The 23,045-nt window shown below is 34.7% G+C and overlaps 1 protein-coding gene across 6 annotated transcripts in view; it reads left to right on the forward strand.

Annotated features, from left to right (window-relative positions):
- The first annotated feature begins 6,026 nt into the window (after positions 1-6,026).
- The window catches only part of LOC116846119 (large neutral amino acids transporter small subunit 1), a 58,530-nt gene continuing 41,511 nt past the window's right edge, over positions 6,027-23,045 (forward strand). For 2 of the 6 annotated variants that reach the window (XM_032819591.1, XM_032819590.1), the window contains exons 1-2: positions 6,258-6,422; positions 22,509-22,756. In XM_032819591.1, the coding sequence (XP_032675482.1) occupies positions 22,514-22,756 (243 nt within the window). In that variant the 5' untranslated portion in view covers positions 6,258-6,422; positions 22,509-22,513. Of the gene's footprint in view, positions 6,423-16,213; positions 17,289-22,508; positions 22,757-23,045 lie in introns of those variants that run through there. The other 4 variants (XM_032819587.1, XM_032819586.1, XM_032819588.1 and 1 more) reach the window with 4 other exon arrangements.

Below are 23,045 nucleotides of genomic sequence, written 5' to 3' on the forward strand. Positions count from 1 at the left end.
ATATATATATATATATATATATATATATATTAATAATAATTTAATATATATACAAAAAATATTTAAATAAATATAATTTAAAATAGAATAAATAAATATACAAACGCGCGATATTCTTCAACAATCTTGAATTCGAATTTACGACCCGCAATGAATTTCTAATAAAAAAAAAGTTATTTGGAATCTATTCAAAGAGGAATGAGAAATGTGAAGGGATATAGGCATAAATGCGTATAAGTACGGATAAACAGTCAATTAGTGACGTCTCCCTCAATGACACTTTAGAAAAACCTGGTTTTCTTGAAACTAATAGCACTTGTTCATGCGGTTTTAGTTGAAAAGTTCTCTTTTAGAATCACAGAATGCAGACAAGAAACTTAACTGCAATGCTGGTCACAAAAAAAACAGAATGTCAATCAATAATGAGGGTGCCAATAATTGATTGTTTTACCTAGATGGTAAAAAATATATGCAGTGTATCTAACGATAATATATTATTATAAAACTCTTATGTACACATATAGATTAAATTAAATTAGACGGTTAAGGGAGATAAAGGGAGGAGGTGTTTTATCTTCTTTAATTAATTATTCCAAATTTTATGTGGTTGTTTGTAAAATGAGAAATTTTTTGTTCAGTTTGACCTAATCTACATATACACGGGAGAATTTCATGTGTATCGTTAGACACTCTGTATAAAAATAGATATAGCATATTGAGAGAAAAAATACCGGAAAAATAAAATATTTATTCGGTAAGTATTAGTAATATATTTATTTACATTTATTCTTTTGTTTAAATAAAATAAGCTTTTACGAAAAGCTAAAATTTTAAGAAAATATATATTTCTTTCTTTAAAAAATATTTTATATTAGTATAAGTAGTTATTAGTATCGACTTGAATAAGTATTTTTTATTTCTTAAATATTTTTTCTATATGTGTAAGTATACGGAAAAAATATTATAGTCCAAATTCCATTAAAATTATATTCCTTTCCACAATGTTTTTTGTAAAATTGAGCTGTAATGAATTATACACTGAGAGAAAAAAAATCTAAGAAATAGTAAAAATATTTAATTAGTGGATACACTTTTGTCCGTGCGCGTGTGCGTGCGTGCGCGCGCTTTGTGTATATTATACTAATATAAAATATTTTTCAACCAAGAAAATATACATTTTCTTAAAACCTTAAGAAAACTTTCGTTATTTCATGAAAGTACAATTACTTATTCTATTTAAATAAAATAATTTAGATTCAAGTAAATATACTGTTACGCATCAAATCAATATTTACCGATTTTTAAATATCTTTTTTCTCAGTGTAATGCAAATTACTACAGAAATTTAACGAATTACCCGATATAAAAAATATTCAATTAATTAAAATAATTTTGTAATATACTGGTAAGTAATAAATATACAGTAATTTCAATCATAATTCTGTATGATCCAAGATTAGAAAGCTTTGTTGTAATTTTTACCGCAATGTTTTTTCCATGCAAATAATAAATAATAAAAGTACATAGGTAGAATTTAGATCGAAGTTTCGTCTGCGAGGAAGCCCGGTAAATAGAGAAGTCCACATCCTGCTCCATGGGAGAAGGACTTATCTTCCAGCGGATAAAATTAGACTGGATCGTGGGAGAAGCCGCTTGTCGTTGCACATTATAACGCTATTATCGCACGCTTTATCATCGTGTTTTCGACACGAAGTTGATTTTTGCGCGGGGGTCAGCGCTCACACGTCGTCGGGTGACGCAATTTTTACGTACGGTGACAGCGTATGTCAATACAGTACGGCGCATCACACGCGTAATGTATTTTTATCGCGGCCGATAAGCACATAATACGCACTCGTTCCCCAACAAGACACAAGCGGTCGTAAAACGACAACAAGGACCGGCAGATGACGTTTTCATTAAACGTACACAAGTACTCAGTCATTTCTCTACTTTTGTCTACTTTCGTTTTTTAATAATCTTAGAGAGATACCCTCATTTAAAACAACTAAAACATTGACGGATTCTATCAAAGCGACGTTAATTTGCGAAATTAACTTTCGTTTAACTGTAAGTTAATTATTATTGAACCACGATTTCGCTGTCTATTTTCCTGAGATTAATTTGACACAGAAGATTCTTATTTCTCCAGTTTTGACGTTTCTCGTAATCATAGAGATATCCTCGTTCAAAACTAACCAAAACATCCGGATTCTATCAAGGCGAGATTAATTTGCGAAATTAACTTTTGCTTAACTGTAAGTTAATTATTGTTGAACTATGATTTCGCTGTTTGTTTCCCTGAAATTAATTACTTCGGCATAGAAGATTCTTATTTCTCCAGTTTTGACGTTTCTCGTAATCATAGAGATATCCTCATTCAAAACCGACCAAAACATCCGGATTCTATCAAGGCGAGATTAATTTGCAAAATTAACTTTTGCTTAACTGTAAGTTAATTATTGTTGAACCACGATTTCGCTGTTTATTTTCCTGAGATTAATTCGACACAGAAGATTCTTATTTCTCCAATTTTAACGTTTTTCATAATCATAGAGATATCCTCATTCAAAACCGACCAAAACATTCAGATTCTATCAAGGTGAGATCAATTTGCGAAATTAATGTTTGCTTAACTGTAAGTTAACAGTTGTTAACATTAAACCACGATTTCGCGTTGTCCTAAGATCAACCATAATAACATTTTTTTCAACATAAAAGATTCTTATTCCCACTTATTAATCGCGCAAAGATCTCAATGTTTCCGTGCGTTTTAGAAGAACAACCATCAAATCGTCCGCAAAATTTCGCGGATTCAAAGAAAATCACATTCGTCGAACTTAGAAACGCGAATCTAGATATAAATTTTATCTTCGAAGAAACACGTGTCACCTAGGATTCCTCTTGTCAATAATAAAAGTCGTCCCCTTTATTTTCTCTTTCTTTCTTTCTCTCTCTAAAATATTCCAACAAAATATCATTGTCGTTTCTCCATTTACCTCGCACAAACAAACCAATCTGTTCTCTCTATCACCTGTTTTTCTATTAATACTTAATGTGTATTTCATAAAATTAAACTGTTCGACCAATAATTGACAGAATTACTCTGTCAATATCTAGCTAAACAAATCGTCGTCTGAAAATGACTACACAAATATGTAGAAAATGACAAGAATCAGTAATTTTCATTTATATTGATTAAAAATTACAGCACGCAAGATATATAAAAGTACTAATAATTGGACATGTATCTAATCCTGGACCATCTTTTCTCTCTTTTTATAAAATACTATGACAAAATATCATTGTCATTTTTCATCTGCACCGCACGACCAACCTTCTCTCTTTGCTGCGAGTTTCTTCTCTATTAATACTTAATGTACTCTATCACGAAATTAAATCAACGGGATTATTCTGTCAATATCTAGTTATGTAAATTGCCGTTCGAAAATAACCACACACACATACATATACGCACACGCACACACGCACACACACACACAAATCACTAATTTCCATTTATATTAAAAATTACAGCAAATAAGGTAAAAGTCCTATAGAATATGTACCTATAATTCTGGATATTCTTTCTTCTCTCTCTCTCTCTCTCTCTCTCTCTCTCTCTCTCTCTCTCTCTCTTTTCTCTCCTTAAAATACTCCGACAAAATATCACTGTCGTTTCTCCATTTACTGCGCACGAACAAGTGCAACCAGTTTTCTCTGCCACGAGTTTCTTCCCTATTAATATTTAGTGTGTCTTTCATGAAATTAAACTGATCGACGAATATTGACAGAATTACTTTGTCAATATTCTGTATAAATTGCCGTTCGAAAATTATCTCTGTAGAATAATTTCGATTTATATTAAAAGTACAGCAGGTAAGGTAAAAGTACCAATGCCTGAACATTCTTTATCGTTTCTTATCGTTTTGGTCTTTAAATATAAATACGCGAGGGCTATTCAAAAATCAATCCCTGATTAACTGGTGAAAGGCAAACAACAATGGAGAAAAACATATTTTATTATATACAAAAATTACCTGCATTACTTCTCTGCATAGTCGCCACCTAAATTCGAGTCTTATTGTAAAGCGGCAGAGTTTTTGCTGTGTCTCGTCAAAAAACGGCGCCACCAGGATATCCAGCCAATTGTTGACTTTATCCACGAGCTCTTCGTTGATTTAGGAGACTTTCGACCATTTCCTTCCTCCCTTTTCTCTTCTCCCCTCCTATAACACAAAATTGGCGCCGAGCCATCTTTTTACCAAGGCTTTACCAAGACGAAGGCCTGCTGGCTACTCGGAACTTCGAAACTAACAAAGAGCTTATGGATGAAGTCAATGGCTGAGTACTCTGGTGACGCCACTTTTGACGAGACACTGCAAAAATTGGTGCCACGATACGACAAGCGCCTGAATTTAAGTAGCGACTATGTAGAGAAGTAATGTAGATATGTAGGTAACTTTTGTATATAACACTTTTTTCTCTATTTCTATTTTTTTCACTAGCCAATCGAGGATTGATTTCCGAATACACAAGATATACATATATATTCAATAAATATATATTCTCTCTACGTTGAAAGTTTAAATATCCGTATTTAAAGAGTCAAACAACAAAGCGTTCAGGATTAGGCATGTGTCCAGGCATTGATACTTTATCTACTGTACTTCTTTTTTATACAGAGTTAGATACGTGCCCATGCATCATCTCAGCGATCCCTTTGCCTTTATCTCAGTGATCGACTATGACATGACGACTGTAAGGCTCGATTTCACCAACGTCGATCAAGCCTTAAACCGCGTTTAAACTATTTGAAACAAAAACTTAAACTCAGATCAAGGCCTAATCGACGTTGGTGGAATCGGGCTTAAATCTATTACATCTATTACATTAACCCGAGATCTGTAAGAGTCATTCTTGGAGTAAGGATGTAATTGCGATTGCGATTTATAAAATTGTATATTGCGATGCAATCTTTTCTAAGAATTGCAACGAATGCAATCGAATCGCATCAAATCTGTATCGAAAATACGATTGCAAATGCAATTTTAAATCGCGCGCGATTTTATATTGCTGGAGAAATTTTTAATTATAAGAGAATTTGACATAATGGGAGCTGCAAATTTTTAATTCTTTAAAATGTTCTTTAAAATATTTATTTAAATAAATATTAAACATATTAAAAATAAATAAATCAACTCTTTCTTCGTACTCAATATTCTTTAAAATGTCCACTATAAAAAAAACACATGTTTCACTGTGAAAAAATAGTTAAAAATGCATTATGAAGTTAAATAATGTTTTTTAAAAATACATCACTTAATTTTATGTTTTCTATGCGGGGCAAAATGTAAAACATTTTACAAAATTTCCGGATCATTAATTTTCAAACGTTTTTGAAAGTGATTTATTAAAACTTGCAATATATATAAGGATGTGTTATTGCGCGTTTAATTAATAATAATTACTTATTGACAATATTTTTCAACGTGTTATTACATTTAATTCATTATAATTATTTATTGAAAAAATTTTTCTCATAAAACAATAAGACTACTTTTTCTATTATCTTCTTTTACTAAAATATTAATGACAACCAATATCAAATTGTCATTAGTACTGATTGTCATTAATTTTATTAAAATATTAATGACAATGAATATCAATGACAATCAAACGTTTAACTAAAATGACGAGTGATTTTGAGTTGCAAGAGCAATTTTGCGGTAATGGTCCAACTGCATTGCGATTCAAGAAGAGAAAATTGCAGCGCTTGCGATGTATCGCAAAATCGCACATCCCTACCTTAGAGTCGCATAAAACGACGCTCCAGGGGCGGCCGATGGGCCGCTCGATACGTCACTCGGGGGGTGACACGGAGTCGGTGGCGCGGTTCTCCCTTGCGCCCGTCGCATGCAACCAACGCGCATACTCTCACAGCGATCGCAGTAGACGCATACACACATACATAGCCTCATAAATACGATGCGGAGTACGCGCACGACATCCACGGCGCGGAGCAAGCGAGAGCGAGCGTCATTCAAAGTTCGACCAGCGCGCCGTGCAGACTTCGCGCTCCGTCCGAAGCCCTCTCTCTCTCTCTTTCTCTCTCTCCCGTCCTCGCGCAGGTACGCGAGAAACCGCGATCGCATTCTTGACCGAGAGGCCTTTCCCTTCTCGGGACACGGCAGTACGCGGGAATATTCGAGCCCAATCGCCGCGGGTGGTGCGACGACGGTGGTAGAATCCAAGAGGAGAACCGGCGTGGAAAGCGGCCGACGCGCGCGATGGCCGGCGTCTGAGATCGATCCCCACAGTGCGACGCGCGCCTGCGAATTTACCCCTTCGCACACACCTGGTCTCCGGTCGATCCGCGACAGCGGCAGCAGCAGCAGCCTGCGACGCATCTGCGAGCACGGGTGAGGATTCCGCGGCGCGAAAATTCGCGCGGCGTCGGCCAGAGGAACGCGGAGTCGCGCGTCTCCACGTGATCTTGAATGAAAAGTCTCGCGGAGTCTCCCGTCACCGTCGCGAAATGCTGGCCCGAGGGTTGGTGAGCGCGTGGTGCGTGAAACACGCGCCACGTTTTCGCCGAATTCGCGAGGAAAGCGAGCCTCGGCGTCTCGGCGACGACGACCTCGCGCAGGACGCGCAGTATGGCGGTCGGAGGGCGCGTTGCGTTCTCGGGCAGGGCGGTTTCAGACGCGGAAATACAGGGGGTTGAAGCGGGCTGTGTTCTTTCGAGAGGGTGCTCCAGCACGGCCACGAAGTCGAAGCCAGCCGCGTGCGATTGCGACGGACCGCTCGTAAACATAGCGCCGTGCTCGGGCAGACAGACCTCCCTCTTGAGATTTCTCAGGGTGACTTCCTCGAGATTTTGAACCGGCTACTCTGTGAGAAGAAGGTACTTGAACATTTATTTGTGGGAAATAAAGTTTATTCACACAGAAATAAATTTTATTTCGCAGAAATAAACTTTATATTCCACAAATAAATTTTCAAGCATTTCTTCTCAGTACACACTGACAAAATTAATTTTATATTTAGGACTGAAATATTTCGTATACACGATTTGGTTGGCATGCATGCTTTTTATTTGAATCGAGTCACATGTATTGCTACAACATTATTATTAACACACATAACGGCAATTCAATCTTTTGGTCGTATTTAATTGATCCTATTTTAATCAAACGATCCAGTGTAGCAAATTTTTCTTTCGACAACACACATAATCTTTTTTTTTCGGTGTACACGGAGGAAAGGTTTATTTTGGAATTATCGCGACGAAATAAATGCAAGTAAATGCGTTGAAGGAGACGGAATTTTTTATCTTTGGTTGTATTGTGTCTCATATATGTGACATCTATTTCTTCATAGTCTGTTTTTATCTCGTAATTGGTGTAACGTATTTGGTATTGTTATATTTTTAGGATGTATGTTGTACATGAATAATATAAATATATAATTATTTTTTAGTTTTTAGTAAAAGATAGTCAATTTCAACCAAATATGTTCAACACAAAAATTAAAGCAATAAAGAATTAAGAAATTAAAAGTTTACTCAAAATTAAGACTTATTTGAAAGTAAAAGTTTTTTTTTCTATTTCCTAATTCAATCAATCTTTTTTTTTATGTAATCGTCAATTAATTTAGTTGATAAAATTGCCAACGTGAAAAACAGTTTATTGTTAAAATGAATAGGAGATTTTTGTGCTCTCTCCTTGTAACTTTTTTTATTTGTACTTAAAATTGATATCACTGATATAATAATTGCTTTTTAATAACATAGACAAAAATTTTAATTTGTTGTTATTGTCAAGTGGCAAATTACTTTGTTAGAAACTACTATTGGTAATTCGTCCAGTTAATCGTCGATTATATTAATTGCAGTTTGGAGAAAATCACTCTTAAATAAAAACCTCACTCGAAACGATAATGAAAATACCACTACTCGAAATCGTAAAAGCGAATGTGTGTGCAAATGTGTATTTCATACGAAGATTCTTAATCAATAAGGATAAATATTGCAATCAATTAGACTAATTCTGTTCCTATGAAACATATCAAATTCATTTTTTAATATATTCATTGTTCAAAATATTTATTCGACGATTCGAGAATGGAAGAATTTTCTCTATATACGGAAGAAAGGTTGGCTTTATTTTTCGAGTGGAATTTCACTCAAAACAATTTTTCAAATTTGCATTTATGTAAAGGGATTATGCCGATGACTTGAAGACAAAAATAAAAATGTCTACTTCGAACATGTTAAGTGAATAGTAATTTTAGCGCGGATACAATTTAATGACATACACACGGAGATAATAGTGTAGTAAAAATCATTACACTACGTTAAAATTATATTTCTTTTTACAATGTTTTTTGTAAAGCCGGACAATATATTTCAGTACGGAGAAAATAGTGTAGTAAAAATCATTACACTACGTTAAAATTATATTTCTTTTTACAATGTTTTTTGTAAAGCCGGACAATATATTTCAGTACGGAGAAAATAGTGTAGTAAAAATCATTACACTACGTTAAAATTATATTTCTTTTTACAATGTTTTTTGTAAAGCCGGACAATATATTTCAGTACGGAGAAAATAGTGTAGTAAAAATCATTACACTACGTTAAAATTATATTTCTTTTTACAATGTTCTTTGTAAAGCCAGACAATATATTTCAGTATCATAATATTGAAATTTTAGTATAAATTACCATAGAAATAATGAATTTTACGATATGCCGTATAAAAATAAACGATAAATATTCAAGTGATTGCGATAATCTTGTAGTAGAAAGTTAAATGTGGGTTACATTTTTAAACGGATGTATAGTTAAATTCCGTCATAATTCTATCCACGAATTGCATAAATTTTGTTGCAATTTTTATTACATTTTCTCCATATACCTTGAGTCAATCCCCGGTGATTTTTGTAAGCTGATGCCAAAGAAAAGCTTTCGTTTCGGTTGATTGTTGATAGTTGAATAAGAGAGATTTATTACTGAATATACAGTTATTATTTATGAGTTGTTTCTCGCAGGAGTTTCTTATTTCCAAAGTGAATGTGCTGATAACGCGACACATTACAGCACACTACGATAAGTTCGACGAGTGTAATAATGTGTATCTTAATATCGATCGTACTTTATAAATAATGAACTTCGTAGTTAAGAGCTTCGTAGCTAAACATTTACTATCTGCTGCACGAAAGGGTCAGTTCGTCTACGTTATCGCAAAGAGTCTCAACTCAGTTCGATTATACACCGGAAATTGCTCATTCTTTCACGAATACGGACGCTCCGACGTTGAAAACCTCCGCATAGTTAGTGTTTCTCTCGCTCTCGGAGCCCGAGAAATCACATAAATTACAAATCAAAACGGGAAAATCATTTTACTGCGCAAGACGACGGGAAATGACCGCGGCGCGAATCACTACCCGATCGCGTGCATTGAGAAAAAGTACTTGAAAATTTATTTATGAGATATAAAATTTATCTTTATAAAAAAGAATTTATTTCCGGAAAACTCTCGAGTTCATTCTCCGCAAATAACCACGAATTCTTGGGAATAAAATTTCCAATTTTACTTAAATAAATTCTAAAATATTTTATTTAGTGTGCGCTGAAGAAAGTTTATTTGTCTGGAACATAAAGTTTATTCACACAAATAAACTTGACTTCATAGAAATAAATTTGATTTTACCGAAATAAATTTTGTTTTTCACAAATAAATTTTTCAGAAAATTTTTGAAAAAAAATTTATTTGTGGAATATAAAATTTATTCACAGAAACAAACTTTACTTTATAAAAGAAATAAATTTTGTTTTACAGAAATAAACCTTATGCTTCACAAATAAATTTACAATTATTTTTTCCAGTGCACAGTGAGATATAAAGTTTATTTAAAAAAATAAACTTTGCTCCCAAAAACATGCATTTTAAAAAACAAAATACACTATATCCTATAGCTAAATTTTCAAATATTTTTCCTCTGCGTACGGCAACGTACTTGCGGTTATTGGGGAATTTCCCAAGATAATCGAAAAGCACTTCCGCGTCTTCCAGCCATTCGATTCGCGTGTCCAACCGCGGATATCTTATCCGGCCGCGCCATAGATACACTCAGGCATAACGGGTGTTCTATTTGGTCGATTCGCCACGTAACCGCGTGATCCTGCGGCATTAGCCGGTGAGGAGGAAGCGGGAACGAAAACTGGGTTCGGGAAACCCGGTCGGCGACCCACGTGGCCTATTGATTTTCTCGTCGGCCGCCACGCTTCGCCCTCCGGCGCCGCTCGCGTTGGGAAACTGGCCCTTTCGCCATCGGTTGAATTCGTGAGAGCGCGAGTGTCGTGCTCTCGAGCACTCTCCGCCGATGATGCCTCTTGAGAGCGGTGGAGCGCGCCGCCGACAGCCGGAAGCGTGCGCGTCTCGCGCTCACGTGCGCTTGATCCCGCTCATTAAATTATTCGCTCGCGCGCTTAGCGCCCGTAATTTTCCTCTACGCAGAGGATCGCCCACGCTGCCGTCGTTAGCCATTTGCTGTTTCGCCGTTAAAGGGGTTTTCTGGCTTAAAAGATCGCAAAAACGATATTTTCCCGGAGTTTCCCATACAGGGAAACGAAAAAGTCAAGATAATGTTAAACTTTTCATATTTTTTTAACCTTATTTTAAGGATATGCTTTTATCGTTTAAGTAACAAAGACGCTCTTCTTTCATATGTTATATCTTGATCACTCTAGCAGAGTTCGCAAAAAAAATGCCTACGGACGGTGTAAGTTGATTATGGCTCTCTTAGATATCTGAAACGTAAAAGTAAAAAAATTATTTTATTTAGGAGAAGTGTGGCTATATCTCTCTCGTCTGAATTAAAACAAACATTATATATTTATTAGTTTTTTCTTTTCTATTTAATAAAACGCTAACAACACTTTAAGGAAAAATTAAAATTTTGTAGTACAAGGATCGCTATTTTGTCTAGAATGTCTAGAAAATTGTCTAGAAAATTGTCTAGAATTAACATTGGTTTAGTTCTAATTTAGACAATAGCCATACTTTTTCTGCATAAGAAAATCTTTGGTTTTCGCGTTTCAGATATTTAAAAGAGCCAAAATTACGTTTCTTTTTGCAAACTCTTAGTAACCAGGATACAGCATAAGAGCTTTTTGTCAGTTAAACAATGCAAATATATTCTTCAAATAAAATTAAAAAAATATGCAAGGTTTGACTTTATTTGATCAAGAAATTCCGGAGAGATCTTTTTTGCGACCTGTCAAAAGGGAATACTCCCTTGAAAGGGCGAATTGTCGATTTCGCGACGCACTGGATGAAATAAGCGATCGACACTTCCGCGATGGACATTTAGCAGTGAATTTCGCAAATGTACGTACGGCCGGTCGCACGAGTTGGAAGTGAATTAACGAATGAGGGGGAAAAACACGGTGATTTGTCATTCCCGCGTCGGAGGAACGACGACAAGGCGTCGTTTTTCGCGAAAGGTAATCGATGGCGCCTGGCCGTGTCTTTGCTCTTTCCGCAGGTGGGTTTAAGCACAGTTCGTTGGCGGACAAACGCGCCAGCTGCGGAGGTCGCTTCAGGATCGATAAGAAGTGATGCAACATTCGGCTGGGCTTTCATGGGCACCATCGCGACTTTAGCTGAATTGCTCGGAATTGCTAACGAAGCATCCTCGTGACTCGTACACGCGTTTCACTCGTAACAATAATGCTGTTACGATAATATTCTACTCGCCGAGAGGGGAGGGTAAAGAGATCTCAGATTTCGCGAGACGCGAATTTCAACTTCTCAGATGGAGTTATAAAATTGTAAGGACGTGGGATAAATTGAAAAAAAAGTAAAAAAAGATGAAAACAATTGCGTAGCGATAAATTGTAATTGTAGTAATTGTGCAAAACTCGATTTACAAGTCGTATACTATGTAACAAATTCAGAAATAAATTAAGATCAATAAACTGGAAATAAATTAGAGAATCAACAATTCACTTGAATATTTTTCACACAGTGTATAGATCCAGAAAAATCTTCACAGTGTGCGTGAATTAGCACTGTCAAAAATTATTATCCTCCTATAATTAGAATATTTTGGCTCTTATTTTAATTACTTTTGAATATTTTTGGCTTACTTGCCTTATCTGGTCTTCGTTCAAATTCTATAAATTAAAAATGAGTTGACATATGATTACGCTAGAAAAATAAATTAAAATTAATAAAAATGAAATAAAATAGAAAATAAAAAATAAAATGAAAAATAAAATAGAAAATGAAATAAAATAAAAAATAATACACGTTGGGAAGAAAAAGGATGTGCAATACACGAATAAGGAGTAAATCACACACGAAAATCCGTTACACTCGGCGAATCTACGGAGATGGAGGCTTCGTGGAATGCTTTTTCGACGGGTTGGCCGAAGTGGCAGGTATTAGGGACCGGTATTCGAAAAGGAGGGTAGAGGGGAGAAATAAAAAGAGGGTGGGGTCCTAGATAATATATGTAAGGCTTGAACAAAGCCCCTTCGAATGTGTTCACGGCAGACACGCGAATAAGAAACGACACGTACGTATACGCGGACGCGAATGTGTGCATTGCTGCGTTGCAGCGAGCAGCTGAAGCACTACGATTGCTAGACTGACGCATTAAGACTCGGAATTAAGGGGGTTCTACGTTCACGAGCTTCTTCATAGTGAAACGTTCGTGGTAGAATCGAAATCCGCTTCTATTTTATGACTTAGAATTATTATTTCTTTAGCCAGTCTTACTATATCGAAATACTCACATTTTGATGACAAATTATGTTCCCTCTCTCTGTCTCTCTGTCTCTCTGTCTCTCTCTCTGTCTCTCTGTCTCTCTCTCTCTCTCTGTCTCTCTCTCTCTCTCTGTCTCTCTCTCTCTCTCTCTCTGTCTCTGTCTCTCTCTCTCTCTCTCTCTCTCTCTCTCTCTTCTTCTTCTTCTTCTTGTCCCCCTCCTTCTCCCTCTCAAATCTCGGCGAAAAATCACGAGTGAGATTTAGGGTTTATTGCAGTAATCCTCTTCTATTTTATGACTTAGAATTATTATTTCTTTAGAATTATATATAAAATAACATTTATTTCTGAATAAACTTTATATTTCGTAAATATGAATTTCCAAGCACTGATATAGTCTCATGTCTCATATATGTCTTTAACCGACTTCAAAGTTGTATGTTTATCCTGTATGTTTGTATGTTTGTTTGTTTACATGTTGCCTCGTAATTCAAAAACCGTTACAGATATCGAGATCAAATTTTTCGTAACTTGTTCAGTGTTATCTACGTGATTCTTAAATTAACGTCATTACGCGGATTTGTCCAGATGGTTTGTAAATTAGATAAATCCATTATTTTCGTGAAAATCCAAGAACGTTTTAAGATACAAGACGAAACTTGTACTTTTGATTGACTTCAAAAACAAACTTTCAGTAAATAGTCAGAAAGTACGAAATAAAAAATGTTTTAAAAGAAATAAATCGCCTTCAAAAATCTGAAAAAAACTTAAAAAGAAAATAATATGAAATATGAAATAATTTTGTATCAATATTCCTATGTACTACGATTCCTACGATTCTATCCTAGTATTCTGACGATATTCGAAATTGACGCAAAGAAGACAAACTAGATAGATAAAGTAACTGTATAACTATAGTAAGATAAATAATAAAAGAAGTATGATTATTGACTTAATCAGGTTTTCGTACTTTCACACATCTAATATCGTTAAATATTAGAATATGATTCTAAGAGTATAAGAAAAAACATCAGAATATTTATTCAAAATTATTTATTATCACTTAGGGTTTTTGAAATTTTTGACGAGGTGGACTACCTTTTTAAATTTTTTTATTTTTTAATACTATAAAGTCTAATATACAATACGCTCTTTGCTTTCTGTTTCTTGTTCTGTCTTTTTCTGGCTTAAAGCTTAATCTACAATGTGTTCTTTGTTTCCTGTTTCTTTTTTTTTATCCCTTTCTAACTCAGACCTTAAGGCTTAAGCTAGAAAAAGACAGAACAAAAACAGGAAGTAAAGAATACATTGTAGATCGAACTTTAAAAATACCGTTTTACATAATTATATTTTTAATTTAATAATCTTCCATGCATCTCTTTCTCTCTCCCTCTCCTCCCCCTCTCTCTCTCTCGCTCTCCCCCCTTCTCTCCTCCCTTCTCTCTCTATTTTTCTTTTACCGAAAAAGTTATCTTTCCGAATTTATCTGGTCGATCCAACGATTGCCGTCGACGATACATCAAAAAGCGCGCAAATTTGTTGGGCAGCATGGAAGCGAATCAACGTCAACATCGGGCGACGTTGACGGGAAAGGTGCGACGAAATGGAGTACGCGTGATATGTTACAAGGTTGTTTAGTCTGTAACACGAGAGAGTCACGACACTTGATACTAGACATATTATATCTTGACCGGAACCACACACGCCGTGCGCGATTAAAGATCTGCGCTACCACGTGCTGGATTTGTTTCAACAAATTGTCCCTATGGCAATTGCTCCACGTTGATCGTGGCGTTGAAGAAACGACGTCGATGAGGAGGGCATTGATCTCGAAGGAAGCGCTGACAAGTGCAAACGATATCGCGCATCTCTACACAGAGGACAGTTTTGTTTGGAAGATATCTTTATTTTTCACATGTTAATCCTCAAATGTGAGATTACGTAGTGTTATAAGAAAACAAGTTGTATATAAGAATATATCTTGTACGATTTCTTTCTTCAACGAAGAAAAATTATTAAAATTATTATTAATAGCGAAAAGGTAAAGAGAGTTTCTTTGGTAAGATGCGGGGGGGAGAGAGGAGGAGAATGGTATAAGATTATGAAATTAAAAATATAATTATATAAGACAGTATATCTTCTCTCTCTCTCTCTCTCTCTCTCTCTCTCTCTCTCTCTCTCTTCTTCTTCTTCTTCTTCTTCTTCTCTTCTTTTCTCTTTTATAATATTGATAAATAAAAAACTTAAAAAATAGACCACTTTCAACAACTTTAAAAATTTGAAAAATTCTAAGTAACGAGCAGTTTTAATCAATATTCCTATGTACTTACAATCCTATTTTAATGTTATTAAAAATAAAATTATTTTTGAATAATAAGAACACAGACTTTTTTCGTATAAAATCATATAAAATATATTTCTACAAACTTGTCTTCGTATAATCTTATTTAAAGATTACATGTCAAAAATAAAGATATTTTCCAAACGAGAATGTCCTTTTTCCTTTGTACAGCGAGAGCACACTCTATCGATAGCGCAACATTAGCTATACTGTTACAATGTCAGCTAACCTGTTAACTTATTATTAATGACGTTGATAAAGACTTGCAGAACAGTATACGTGAGCGCGAGATTAATCTTCGCCCTCGTTATCGGAGTGAAAATGAAGAAACGTGAGAGAGATCGAAGTTCTCAAGTGGCGAAATGAGCGGGATTGGGAAGTAACGCGTTGCTTGTGATTTACCGTTACGGTTACTTTTTCTTCGGCAACAACTTGGTAACTGCGCTGCGTTTCTTTATTAATAACTGTTAACAACAGTAACAATGAAGTAGAAAACTCAAACTGTCATAATTGAGAGTCATTTACCGACGAGCTTGCGCAGCAATTATATTATGTGAATCATTATTATTTATTGTATTATTAAAATTATATTATTATTGCACAAGTTCGTGTCGATAATCACTGCAAATGTTGACAATCTGCACTGAGAGAAAAATGTATGATATTTGGAACTATAATGGCATAGTAAAAATATTATAGTTAGGAATATAATTTTTATAGTAAATGTTACCATAATATTTGTAATATTTACAATATAAGTATAGTATAACTGACCCGTGTAAAATTTTTACCAAGAATTATAATTATTTAAAATAAAAAATATGGTAAGGTGGCAAATATTGAATGGTAAGAGAAATTAACTATTTTATATAGTCAATACAATTGGAATATTTGGCAAATATAGGTACATGTAACTATATTCCCAAAAGGTGTTTTACCATATATATAGAGTAATAAGATGGTGACTATAAATCTATGTTCATTCTACTATATCTTCATGTTTAGATGAACTATAAATATATGTTTGAGGCCAAAACGAACTATAAAATATAGTGAGATTATAGTTATTCCAACTATTTTTTTCTCTCAGTGTGATGAACTCATGGCTTCATTACGTCTAAACTGTTTTGTAACTAAATATGCAATGATTTGTTAATAATATAATGAATAAATTAATAACATAGCGCGTGGTCAATAATATAACTCAGTAATAATAATTAATAATATAATTATTGTGCAAACCGTCAATAATTAATTTTAATTTTGACAATCTGATGGACTTCAAAATTTATTATGTTCAAGTCATTTTGTAACTAAGTCGACTGCAAATCAGTTTGCACATTTTTTACTCGAATAAAGTTGCAACAGATTGATAAATTCCCAACTTCATTGCGTCTAATCGGCTTTGCAACTAGATGTAGTCGAGAGTGAAAATGGCCTGAACACTTTTTCTCTGGTGCAATTATTATGTGTGCAATGCGCGTATAATGAGTTACTTTCAAAAAGTAACTGTCTATCCAAGCGCCTGGGAACAAGTTGCTCGTAACGAATGCGATTAAGGGGCGATTGGACTCGACAATGCGACATTCTCAAAGGAAGTGTGTCGCGCAACGAGTACGGCAAGACTCTCAAAACTCTCCTCGAAACGGAACTTGGCTCTCGCCGGGGAACTTGTCCGAGTACGACGGGCAGGTGAGAGAATCGAGTCCCGTGATCTGTGTCCCGCGCAGTCGGCGAGGCGAAACGGCATTGGCTCGGCGCGGCGCAGGCTCGCCGATCGATCGGCAAATCGGACGAGTCTGACGTAAATCGCACGCGTCTCGACCTTTCGCGAAAAGGTCTAGCGTGCACGCGTGTAGCCGGGAACGGGTTTGTCACCTTCGGAGGACGCGAGTGACAAGTTTCGTTTAGTGACAACAAGGTGCGTGTCGATGATTGCGATTGGCCCGGGTGACGAGTGGATCATCTGACCCGATAAACCGCGTGATAGCGACGGAATCCCGCTGATTTCGTCACGCGCTTCAAAAGCGCAACTTTTTCCGTCCATCAGTCTCGCAGCCGCGTTCGCGACGTGACGTTGATTACAGCTGAACGAGAGTGGCAGAGAGTTGTGCATAGCACGCGATTATAAGTTTACTCTTTCTTCGGCAACGACTTCGGCTTCGATTTGGTAATTCGAATTGTGTTATGTTTTCCTCATTAATAACTTCGAAGCAATCCACTCGTTTAGTCATTTTTTCATATGTTTTGAAGTACTAGTCAGCAAGGCCGTGTTGCATCAATCGAAATAAATGATAAGCTGAAAAAGCACTCTGGTGAATACGTGTGGCGTGTAGTAAGACTGAAATGTCGACAACGTATTTTTAACTACTCTTGCAAAGTGTGATCGAGCATTGTCGTGCGACAAAATTACTTTGCATTTTCTTTAAGCTATTATATTGGATGTTTCTGGTTCAAAGCACTGGTTTAAATCGATTAATTGTTGTTGATAACGTTCGGCAGTGACTGATTCGATTTCAGCAGCTCATAATGCACGCCTTTCATATCCATCAAATGTATAACAAAAACTTACTTCCATGGATGTTGCATTTTGGAATCGATGTCAATAGTTAACCTAGATTTACCCACAATTTTTTACACTTAGGTTTATCATAGTAGATTCATTTTTCGTCGCCAGTTACAATTTAATACAAAAACTGCTTCTTTTCGTGACGAGAAAACAATGATATGCCTAGATAAGCGCAGATCCACTAGAATTCTTACATTAATCGCGAAATTTACCGGAAAGTTTCAAATCTTTCTAGGTTTTAATTAGATCGACAAAAAATTCTGAAGGTTTTAACAAAATTGATAAAATTTTCAGTTATGCGTGCTTAAATAGACTATTACAATTTATTATAGTTTATAAGAATAATGTTTCTAAAGATTCATATTGCAATGTTTATAAAAATTTTTTGTTTAAATTACAATGCTTCATATATGTGGGATAAGTTATTAAAAAATTAAAGACAAAGATAAGTGAACTTTATTCACACATTCATCGCAACATATCACAATGATTTTTTATCACGAATCACAAACTACAAAGGATTACAATTTTAATTGGGATAATGCTAAAATTCTGGATAAAGAACAAAGAAAACAATTCTTATCCTAACGGCATATATTTATGTATTATGTTTACATTTCTTATTCGATCACTTTGTTACTTTTTCATCTTTTAAACATTAAAGAGTAATAAAAATAACATATTTTGTCAGATTTTGTTTATGTTTACATTTCTTGTATAACGCGTGACGAATGTAAGCAATTTTGTCAGTTTCACATTTTTGTCTATTATTTTATTATACAAAGAAGAATAGTGAAAGCCTCTGTGTTAATTTGTTTCTTTACTTTGCGTAATTTCTGCACATAGAAAAATTAATTCTGCATTCAAATAAATGTTTCAAGTATTTTCTAAGTTTATATATCTGCAAATCTCTCATAAGTTCATCACGAGTATCAAATTTATTCAAGATACATTCTAGATTTTAGTAAGTTTAGCATATTTAGCATTTCAATAAAAAATATTCAATTGAAGTAAATATTCGGTTTGCTTCCTTAGGAGCGCCAATGCGCTCCTTGGGTTACTATATAGAGTCGAATCATAAGATTTTATGATATCCTTGATAATAAATTCTTATCTTGAAAATAAAAAGAATAAATTCTTCTTTTGAATACATAATAATAGACATTCCTAATAATAGACATTCCTAAAGTTTGTAATGAATATATTCGAAGACTATTATGTACAACATATTTTTTTGCTAAAAGCAACCTTTATTTCAAAGAAAGAAAGTAAACTGAGCAATTCTTTTCTTAGCAGTAAAATGATATAATATTTTTCTCTGTATGCAAAATTAAGATTCTTTGCATCATTGATAAGTTTTTGCAATCTTCAATCAATGAATACAAGTGAAGTTGGACGATGATATGTCCATCACTGCTAAATAAGTCGCAGCGCGCATAAATTAATTAAATTTCTTAGAGTAAAATAAACAAATAAAGAATCAATAATTAAAATTAATCAATCGTCATAAATAAAATTCCAAATAATTTCATTACTTGATGAAATATCGTATTTTAGAATACCTTTTTTAGAATATCGTATCATAGAATACTTTTACCTTTTATACTATCCCACTATCCTCCTCTTAAACTTCATCATTTCCTTTTCTTTTTTTTCCATAGTTTTCTCAAAATTCTTCCTTTTATTCTAACCAATTATCCCATAACTTATTCCTTATCTCCTCTGTATTTCTTTGCGATTCTACAAACACATCTTTAACTTTCGTAAATTTTTCCACAAAATGTTTCATATTATTCTATCTTATCCCATAAAACATACAATTCTCTCTTTCCTTCCTCTTCTATTCATTTGTTTAACTCTTCTATATTTCCGCATCTCAATTTAACCAACGCCTCTATTCCATCTCCTATCTTTAAATTACCCAAATACCTATTATTCATATATCTGGATCCTCCTTCTACTACTCCTCTCTCCTTATATAATTTGTTATATCACTACTGAAATTCTACCATCCTCCCATTGTTTCTGATCATTTCTTTTTCTATCTATCATTTCCGACTATAAATTCCTTTTTTCATTTCTTAATACACTTAATGCTATTATCCCACGCATTCCTTAATAGGAATAGAAAATTATAATATTTCTCTCTTTCTTTTCCATACATATCCATCCACTTTCTTTTCTTCTTTTTCCTCAAACGTTTCTTTAATAGACTCTCCTCTATCTTTTAATATCTCTTTTTCAAATCTTATGGCTCCTATACATATATTATTATACAATTTCTCACTTTTGGAAAGCTATTGTATTATTTTTTATTATAAAATAAAATAATTGCCTATAAAGATAAAAGTAGTGATGGTGCAACAACAATTTTTGCAATTCGTATTGTTTGGCCTATCAATATATGTGCACTAATATGAACATTATTACGTAAAAAGTTGCCAATTGCTCTCTTCTTTAATAGCGTGATTTTCTTCTTGGAGTTGTTTTGTGCACGAGTCACGAATATCTTCATAGACTTTGACGTTTGATAACCATTTCATTTCGACGACCTGCAATCGCTCGCGCATTTGATAGCGACAGCAAGGACCGGTGAATTTCCTGCAAGATAAACCTGTTGCTGACGAATAAGAAGGTATCGCGAAACCCTACGAGTTCCCTCGTGCGAAAGAATTGGAGCAAACGCGGCCGCCCACGCAACATCCTCCGCGTATCCTCGCGTACGTTCCCGTAACATATCGATCCCATTTCTCCGGATAACTATACGATAAATCGACGTTGCTAGTTATAAAGTAAAAGTGGTTCGTTCGTGTCGGATGAATTATTCAGGATAAGGATGGAAGGTCCTTTGAGAGAAAACGCCAAGTCCAAGCGCGGAATCGCGGATTTATACATGTGCCTCGCTCTCTCATCGAATTACTCGCGGCCGGCCGTGGAAAAAGGCGAAGACACGGTGATAAATTCGCTGTGCCTTATGCCTCAGATACTGAGAGAAAAATATAGTTGCTTTTGGCGTCAACTATACATTTTTGTGATCTTAACCAGAAAAGTAATTAAAAGAACCATCTTTCTAATAACACTTACTAAAACAATAGTTTTCCTAACTATTTTTATGGTTAAAATCACAAAGGAGTATAGTTGACGCCGAAAGCAACTATATTTTTCTCTCAGTGTAGATAGACACCACTCGTAAACAGCATTTTCTTTATTCTAATGAAACAGTCTTGTTGCAAATACTTCTGTTAATTTCCAAACACCATGCTATGCGCTCGAGATATGCATTGGCAAACACGAACCTAGTCTTCGCGATGTATCTTTCGTTGAATCAAAAGTAAATATTTTCATTTGAATGAAAAGTGGATATTCCAATGGAACTTTTCTCTATTGAAAGAAGATCTTTATCAATGTGGTCATTTCAAGCTAAGCCGTTAATTCGTTAATTTATCGTGACAGAAATTTACTACAGTTTTTTTTCAAACAGTTAACTTTTATCTAAAATAACTAAAGAGTAAAATTACTTGGGATTCCAATTAAAATAACGCTTTAATTTCATTTGAAGCTTGACATGTAAAAAATATATTTTCCAAGCAAGAATGTATGTGTGTGTGTGTCCTCTTTTCTGTGTAGTAATTTTTTTAAGAGTTTACAAAATGAGATTACACGCAAACTTAAAAAAAAACTGACGCAAAAGAGAGGATGGATTTCGTGGAGAAAAACGTGACCGTTGCGTGATCTGACTGAATGTAATCGCTTCAATGTAATCATCAATTTACTCTGCCAACAGCGGGGGGATAATCATACGTAGAAGGGTTGACAATTTGTTACATAAGGGTATCATATCGCGTAGCTTCATGGAGGCCGGCATAATAAACTTACCACTCGTATTGTATACGATTTTCAATTGGTTAACAATCATACTCGCTGTGTGTTAAGACTATTATGCAATCCTCCGTGCAACATGTGTAAGCAAACCTCAACACGCTTATAACTGCTTCCCGATTCATACACAGAAAAAAGGAACATTCTTATTCGGAAAATATCTGTATTTTTCACACGTTAACCTTTAAATGAGATTACACAGTGTTAAACGAACATAAGTTATTTGCACGAATATATTTTATGTGACTCAACAAAGAAAAATTTGCTTTTATTATTCAAAAATACTTTCCGTCAACGGAAAGTATAAAATATTGAATTGATAACATAACGTTGTTAGATATTGGGAGAAGATATTATCACAAAAATAATTATGTCATACTTTTTACGATATTGCAATATTTACGATATTGCAATATTTAAATAAAATAATAACTGTAAAAATTTTCAATATTTATAAAATTCTTCTAATTAAAGGAAATGAGTGAGGTTACTCACGATAATATATTAATGTTCTTTAATTAATAACTAAAAATCTACAAAGTTATTAGGAAAATGATATCGGACTTTTTTGTTCAATTTAACTTAATGTATATATATAGCATACGATAGCAGATGTCGCCACTACAGCTCATCCACCATATTTCGCGTGATCATTCACAAATCTTCTTTAATTAATTTCTCAATAAATACTGCGAATATCACTAAATGGTATAGAACTTTTATGTTCTCTTCAATCCGTACTGTCTTCATGAGAGCTTTGGAGGTTTCTGAGACACCCCTCGTATACGAAACAATAATTGTTAATTTGAATTTATTAGTTTTAAGTGAATATTCTAATTCTTTTTTATGTATGTAAATCCCGCGACAAACGCAACGATAATGAACGCAATCACGCACATCGCAAATCACGATATATTAGAAATGTCTTATTGGGTATTTTAGGAAAAATGTCGAAGTCAGGGAGCATCAAAGATGGCGAGAAAGGGCCGTACGACCCGATCCCCACCGCCGAGAAGGCCAACGACGAGATCAAACTTGAGGCGAAAATGTCGCTTCTCAACGGCGTCACCGTCATCGTCGGTTCCATCATCGGTTCCGGTATCTTCGTCAGCCCTACGGGCGTCCTTAAGTACACCGGCAGCGTGAACGCGAGTCTCCTCGTGTGGACCGCGTCCGGCATTTATTCTATGGTATGTGCAACCGCCCTCACGTGGATAATGTCCTAGATAGATAGAGAAGCGACACTGATGGAAACTGTCTGATTGGCTAATTAAATCACGCGATTCAACGCCATATTATTTTTTGCAATAAACGAGTAAAAGGTTAATAATACTGAAACATACCCGCAATTAACAAAAAATTACAGGCTCTTGAGACTTAATCAAAGCAAACAAAGAATAAGGCAAATAAGAGCCTGGCAATCAACTCTTATTTGCTTTATTCTTTGTTTGCCCCGCAATTAACGTTATAGAAGAATAT

The sequence above is a fragment of the Odontomachus brunneus genome, unplaced genomic scaffold, assembly GCF_010583005.1.
Source record: "Odontomachus brunneus isolate Ranch 3 - 2012 unplaced genomic scaffold, Obru_v1 Obru_scaffold_060, whole genome shotgun sequence".
Taxonomy (NCBI): domain Eukaryota; kingdom Metazoa; phylum Arthropoda; class Insecta; order Hymenoptera; family Formicidae; genus Odontomachus; species Odontomachus brunneus.